The sequence below is a fragment of the Rhopilema esculentum genome, chromosome 21, assembly GCF_057945365.1.
Source record: "Rhopilema esculentum isolate cy_ngs chromosome 21, ASM5794536v1, whole genome shotgun sequence".
Taxonomy (NCBI): Eukaryota; Metazoa; Cnidaria; class Scyphozoa; order Rhizostomeae; family Rhizostomatidae; genus Rhopilema; species Rhopilema esculentum.
In genome coordinates, this window is record NC_142835.1 from 721,638 (window position 1) to 729,247 (window position 7,610).

A 7,610-nucleotide genomic window follows, 5' to 3' on the forward strand; every position below is an offset into this window, starting at 1 on the left:
TTTAAGAATAGGCAATTGCTAGCTAACATAATATATTAAACTTATTAAGTGTTTTTTATTTAGAATTAAATATTTTATAACGTGAAGTGTTGTTCTTCATCGATACTGCGATGCGGAGGAAAATGCCTCTTTTGTATTGATTGCCATAGAAACGAACGAATGTAAACAGTATTTGCTGCCAAATTCTAGTGGAAGACACTGATTTTGAATTGAAAGATGTCTAGTAGACCACCATTTTGCGGCTATCTTACAGCTTCTGGCCAAGGTGAAACTTGGGACCACTCAGACGGAAACAAATTCAAACAGTTTGGATGGAGGTGCACCACAAACGAAACTGGATATTCACACGAAACTCTGATTGGGAACTGGAACGAAGAACGCTATGATACCAGAAATATGTCTATAAACAAGCCCATTCCGTCACAGGTTTCACTTTTACTTAAAATGTTATCATAAAGTAACTATTAGAAATTCTAAAAAACCTAGACATATAGAGTGAACTTAATTTTTTGCAACATTATCGTTGAAAGTAAGGGCAAAAACTCAGTTTACTTCTTGCGTTCTCCTTGGATGCATATTGGTTTGTTGCGTTTAGACCTGGCGAATTTAACGATTTATTCACCTGCCTGCGGTTGGCAAGGAAAAGTCAGCAAATGCGCAATAATGTTTCTCTTACAGAGGAGCAAAACATGGAATAGCTTTCAGCTGGGTCTAAGCAGGCATCATCTAAGAATATGTTTAAACAATCATTTTAGAGGTGATTTTATGTTTCAACTGCAAAGTCATACTTTGTAATGAAGTTTTTACATTATGGTTTTATTATAGGTACAATTGGTTTATTTCATTTGCATAGAGTATATTGTAATTAAAGTTTTTTGTTAACTCCTTGAAAATCAGCTCAGCTGAAGTGAAATAAAAAGTGAAAAGGAAAATAGTAAGTAGCAAGAGGGCATCATATAGAGTGAATACTTAAAAATACTGATTTCTTGGCATCTCTCTCCTCATATGAGCTTTTCTGCAATTTCTCCAAGGAGCAGAAAAATAGGCAAAAAGAGGCTGTTAAACCTTTTTAAAGGTGTTTCATAGTAATTGGTGATATGTAGATGAATCTCAATCCTATGTTGTCCCTTCAATGTAAGCATGCTTTCAAAAGAAGTTTTAAGGATGGCCATATGAATTCCTATAATTCACACCTTTGCCCTTTAATGGACACCCATGTCTGATGGTTTTGTGCTTTTTATTCATTTTCTAGTACAGCCATTATTTTCAAACAAGCTATGAGAATGACTTCAAGACAAAAGGCAAAGTGAGCAACCTACCAGATTACGTGAAGAAAATTGGTGGTGCAGTATCTGAACCAAGAAGCTTTCCACACCACCAGCCAGAGTTGGATCCCAGGGAATTAAAACAAACTTACAACTCATTTGAAACTACTTCGCAAAGTGCTTACAAAGATCCAAGAACTACAACTCAGAAATAATTGCAAACCTTGTTTTTGTTTAGAATTTATTGTTAGAGTTAATTTTGAAAAATCCAGAAGTTTTTTATGTTTTGTAGTTTTCTGTTTTTTTTTAATAAAGCAATGAAATCAATTTTTTAAAGATACCATAACAATTTTAAGTGATTGCTTGAAACTTTGAATAGTAAATATAAAAATCATACAATGACAAAATTAACAATGGTTTCCAGCTTTTTGGCACATCGCCCATCTCAAATTAGCATGATAAACTGAGGAAAATTTGACACAAACCACAAACGTTGTCAGTGAAAAGCACAGGATTTAGTTGAATTTCACTGTACCAAGGCTGAAGAAACTCTGACTACATTTGCACAAGATCATATCAAAATCTGTGTGCAAAAAAACAAAAATGACTATGGCCAGGGTTATGGCAAAGAGTTCTAGTAAAAAGCAAAAAAAACAAAGAACCAAAAACACAGTTGATTTGTATCATCATAGAAATTCACTGAGAAATTTGCTACTAATCAAATGAAATATAAAACCATCTCAATTTATTGTTCTACAATTACACATCATAAAATAGGCTTGCCAAGTGGTATCTGATCCAAAATGCAACAAAACTTCCAAGAACCTGAAGAAATACAATAAATTTGTTTTATATTTAAGGACATTGAACATTTACTTAGTAAAAAACAGCTGAAAAATACTATAGGCATGGTTAATGATCTGACATTGAATTATGTACAGAACTTTTTATACAACAGAACATTCAATAAACCAGACATCAATCAGACTTGTTTATTATTTTATTCCCCTTATTATAAGAACTAACAGAAAAGAATATCAAAGAAACCAACAAAAGGATGGAAGAAGCTTCATCTGTCTATTTTAAGAAACTTGCTCTATAAACATAGTATTTTACCTTAAGTTTAGCAATGGCACATAACCCTTCTAGTGTTCTTTATATAAGGAGGTGAAAAATCCTTACAATAAACCTTGAGAGACATCAAGAAGCAAAGAGAAAAGGAGACATTCTTCCCGGAAAATATAAGCCCATATCAGCAGCACTTGTGCAATATTCACAGAAACAACACAGCTCTTGCATAATGCTCTTACATGTCTTCAGTTGATGATAACAGTTTGAATGATAACAGTTTAGATTAAGACAAAAATGAAAGAGAAAAAGCTTATGACCTGCAATTCTCATCATGATTTCTAACATTGAAAAAAATGGTGTCAGTAATGTTTAATGAAAATGACCTCCTGTACACAAATTGGTGTTTTTCTGTACCGGGTAACATTACATTTGGTATTAATTAGAGAACTGAACTGTAGCTGCTCACAACAAAGCGGTGTTTCAATGGCATTGAATATAGCCAACTCACAAAACACACCTGGCAAATTTGAATAGTTTTTTAAATTCAGAAATTTAATGAAAAATGTATTTGCCACAAGACCATCTGACCTGCAGGAGTACAACAAACACCCTCTTTAAATAAAACTTCTTTTGTGTGAAATAATTGTGCGTTTCTGAGATTTGTTTGTTTCTGTTTCTATGTTTTTGGTAACATAAAAACCCATTTGTTAATTAAACATTTGCTAGAAGACAAATATGTAAGCAGTATGAAATACAGTCAACATACCTGAACAACCATCAAGATGACAGTCAAAGTACTTTCATGAACCGGTCCAATAAACTTGATAACCAAGTTGATCAAAGTCATGTTATTGATCTCAATTCTTTCCTTATCTTCTCCTAAGTTGTCTTTAACATGAAGCAGCCCCAATTTCCCAGCAATACTAATGACTAATCTCCCAAGGAAATTGAGTTCTGACTTCTTAAAAACTGCTTTGCTCATTTCAAGCCTGTCAGTTTTCTCATTGTATCTGAAAAAGACAAATTTGCAACAGCAAACTAGATGCAAACCTTTTAAGGAGCACACTGAAAATCTTTGATAAATGCTTCCTGATGATGATGAATTTATTAATTACATTAATAACCATCATGCAATTTGGTCTTGTAAGTCAACCAACGATCAGTAAATGTGTGGAAAACAGTTCAAAACAGAAAAAAGACTTTATTTGACTGTAAATGATAGAAGTAATTCACAAGTTTCTAAATAGCTGTGGGTAGTTATATTAAACTGTGCTCTTTTGAAAAAGAGAATTTATAATATTTGAAATAAAATGGCATACCTTGGTAATCTGTGTCTTGGACACGGTATCAAATGGAACAACTGTGGTGCAGAATAAACAAAGTTGACAACTTGAGGGATAAAGAATAGCAACATAGTTTTGCTGAAGTGACTCAGGATTGCAATCACAGCAAAAGTCATGCCAGAAAAGTAGCAGAAGGTATCACCAACAAAAATGCTTGCAGGATACCTGTAAACAACAAATCACGATCAAAATAATGCCAATATTCATAAATAAAAACTTAACGGTAGTATAAAAAAGCAGAAATAAGAAGAACTCATTACTCAAGGGATTTTATTAGCATTAAATGGATTACACAAAAATAAACACTCACCAGTTGTGATATAGCAAAGCAGCACAAACTCCAGTGTATGGCATAATGAGATAGAGGGAAAACAAATGAGTTTTCCAGCAATCACCATAAAGCTCAATAAAATTGAATGCTATGATAGAGCAGGAGATGATAAGTGACTGCCCAACTTCAATGCCATTGATCCCAGCCAATATGTTGATAGCATTTGTGCAAAAAACAGCAAGCATGCCCATATACAAGTAGTACATAATACCTAAAATAATGATAAATCAAACTACAGGGTTTGATTATAGAGCTAGATCCATATTAGTTTGAAAAAACAACATACAAAGTGTATTGCAAATAACCTACAATCATTGAATAAATAAGCAGTCAGTATCATTAAGCAATAATAGGCCTAAGTTACACATTAGACTGACACCACATGTTGTGTTGGAGCAAAAAATAAGGTTTTGGTCATACTAAACAATGGAAGAATTGCCTCTGAAATTGACGACATTTTGTATACTTTGGTAATGTCACATTGACACTGCTTAATGTTTACATTCATTTTTCCTAAGAAGGCAAAAGAACAATTCTACATCTGGGAAAACTCAATTGGCTTGTTTATTGAAAATATTGTGGCAAAAAGAACCTAGGAATTATATGATTATGTCCTTCTTGCATTATGGATTGGGAAAACCTTGGAGTAGAATAGTTGAGACTCGCTAATACAATGCAACACCATCATATTCTGAAGGTGATGAGAAAGGCTCAAAGTCACTTCAAGTGTGAATCTAGCTAACTTTAAGGAAAAGCTTTGTAATTACCCTGCTATAATGGATGGGTTGGTTTTTCAAATATTTGCAATTAACGTTTTTATAAAACTATTTTGTTGATCTAAATGCAATCCTCTTGTTTGAGGGCTGTTTTTAATGTGATCACAACAGTTAGTCAGTATTACACGATATGATAACAGTTTGGTAGCTTTTTTTATAATGAGAATCTTACTAACAAAATCCAAATAAATTGTTCAAAATTTTCAAAAGAAGAATCCATACCGAGATTGAGGTCTACTCCAATGTAAAGTCGCAGAGGTTTAGGAATAATAATTGTTGTTGAGTTGAAGTTCACATGATAAACCATTAACAGAGGCAATGAAGCAATTGTTGGCAGAAATAGTTTATGTCTCCACTTCAGATCAAGGACATCATCAGCAAATCCAAGAAGAATCATGCAGCAAATGGACAGCAGTGCAACAATGAATTCTACAAACTAGATATGAATGAACTAATTAACATTTTGGTTTAATGTTGATACTAAATATAAAAATTCTGTGAATTTCTTGTTGTAAAACAAACTTCTTTACCAAAAATAAAAAACATTAACTGAATTTATTTAGTCCCAAAAGAAAAAAGCGTAGAGTCCTAAAGGTTACAATAGAGTTGCATATGAATGCATAACATAGTGATTTCAAGTTGTTTTTACATGCAAAGTTGTGTCAGTATAAATAATCTGTACTGAATTTTTCAGGTCACTCAATGATAGCTTGTTTGCAGATAAGAATCTCCTTCAATCCCTACCCTGAAGATTTCAGAGTAGCTGTCTTGTAATGGTGATTTTTCTTTCTACTTTTATGCTTAGCTTATGATTTATCTAAAATTGAAAGCATTAGCAATCTTGTGTTAAGTTTGACAATATTTCTTGTACTACTTGGACAATAACTTTTTTATCTTCATTTATCTATTTACCTGTTGTCATGCACATGTTTATCAGCAAACTGCTAAACTGACCAATACTACTACCTTGGTAAGTTTTCTAAATTAATGTTCTTATTTTTGGTTGAATGAAATACGAAATACAACAAACAAATTCTGGAAAATCTTTTAAGAATTACAGAAAGAATTATCATTTTTCTTACTTCATGGTGGGGAAAATCTGTAGAATCATCCTGGGCCATCCACTTTGTAACAAAAGGCATTGGTATAAACAAGAACATACAGATCAAATAAACCATGCCACAAATAACACCAAGTGATTCTGGGCTGAAAAAGTATAAAAAGGCAGCCATTCATAGGTGCAAGGATGGACCATTGGTTGTAGTTGCAAATTACAGATTCAAAGATCTAGGGTTCAAGTCCTCTGTAATTCTAGGCATAAGAATCATGAGGTGTGGTCACATCAAGAGGAAGGACCAGTACACTGACCAATAAACATAGCCTCTCAGGGTCTTAATACTTCCTTTTAGGAGGCTAGATATGAAACAACTACAAATGCATACTTGGAATCAAAATTCCAATATAACACTGAAACTTAATTCAAATTAAATAAATGAAATTTTCTAGGACAGCTTATTGTGAGAAAAAAATAAGCCATCCAGTCTCTTATATGGATAGCAACTGTTTTGCTGCTTATTGTTTTACTTTCTTGTGGCAGTAGGCCAAAAAAATTTGCTGTGGGGGAATGTAGTAACCTACAAATTACCTACAAATTAAGCCAGGCTGACTTGAAGAGTAGCGACTGTGTAAGAGTGTGACTGTAAACAGAGCTGAATTGAACAGTTTTGCGAATTTGGGTCTATGTTCAAGCGAAGTGACTGTAAGCAAAGTCGACTATATTTCATTTTTTGGACTGAGGGGAGGCAGCAACAAATAATGCAACCTAATTCAAAGTCATTCCGGCTAAAAATTTCATGTCCTGAAATCGTGAAGACTTAATTGTAAGAAGTCATACATTTCTCGCTTGTCTTTCTTTGCCATATCCTTTCCTTTCAAACCAGCTTTCATGAAATACCCCTTTGTTGCTGGAACCAAAATCATTGTCATCACAAAGGCAGATATTGAGTAAACTACGTTGATCAATGCTGGGTAAAAGACGTGCACCGCATTGTTGTTAAATTCAGTTTTGCTCGAATTCATCTCAGCCATGACTAAACTTTCGTTTTGATAAGTTATTAAACACAAAATTTATATATCTCTTCTTTGATTTTCTTCTCTAAAAAGCTGTTCTGCAATATGATGCCTTTTAACTGGGCGACAAAAGACTGCTTTCCAGGTTCATCAAAATTTCCCATACGCCATCTTGAGTCTCGCAAAACAGTGATTCGCAAGTCTCGTTTGCTTTGTTTTTCGAACAGAGGCTAATGCGGAAACGGAGTTCAAACACCAAAAATTTTGGCTGTTTTGAGATTTCTTTGCCAGTAATATAAAGGGTTACATAGGCCGAACGCTTGGTTGAAATTTGGGGCTGTTCTGCCGAGCATCGATGATATTGTTTTATCTGTTTCACCCTTTATTTATTCAACACTTGGCAGTGGCGGATCCAGCCAAAAATCTGACTACCGCCGAAATGAGATAGAGGGTTGACCACACCCTTTAGACCACACCCATTTATTGGTCACACCCGGTTTTCTAAAATGATTATTGCTTTCTATAATTTCTTATGTAGACCATTTTCAGGAGACAAGCGGTGCTCTACTGAAATTTCATGTATCCTTACAACAAGCTTGAGAAGAAATAAATAATCTTATTCAATATTCTGAGGATGGATATTCTAAAAAAAATTCACGGCATTTAGACGAGGAACACCATAGAATTAAAAAAAGATACATTTGGCAGAATTTTGAAGTGTCGCCTAAAGCTTGCATTTAGTCGGACAATTACT

The 7,610-nt window shown here is 33.8% G+C and overlaps 2 protein-coding genes across 2 annotated transcripts; one reads left to right on the forward strand and one right to left on the reverse strand.

Annotated features, from left to right (window-relative positions):
* The first annotated feature begins 77 nt into the window (after positions 1-77).
* LOC135684812 (cilia- and flagella-associated protein 68) lies at positions 78-1,681 on the forward strand. The gene is made up of 2 exons (XM_065200471.2): positions 78-426; positions 1,253-1,681. The coding sequence occupies exons 1-2, from the start codon at positions 217-219 to the stop codon at positions 1,478-1,480; spliced, it is 438 nt and encodes a 145-aa protein (XP_065056543.1). The 5' UTR covers positions 78-216; the 3' UTR covers positions 1,481-1,681.
* A 252-nt stretch (positions 1,682-1,933) lies between these two features.
* On the reverse strand, positions 1,934-7,064 carry LOC135684807 (UDP-N-acetylglucosamine--dolichyl-phosphate N-acetylglucosaminephosphotransferase). Its single transcript, XM_065200465.2, has 7 exons — positions 6,681-7,064; positions 5,869-5,992; positions 5,009-5,222; positions 3,990-4,221; positions 3,656-3,844; positions 3,103-3,346; positions 1,934-2,090 (listed from the first exon to the last, which is right to left on the reverse strand). Exons 1-7 carry the CDS (start codon positions 6,872-6,874, stop codon positions 2,025-2,027), a joined length of 1,263 nt encoding a protein of 420 aa, XP_065056537.1. The 5' UTR covers positions 6,875-7,064; the 3' UTR covers positions 1,934-2,024.
* Between the last annotated feature and the right edge of the window lie 546 nt (positions 7,065-7,610).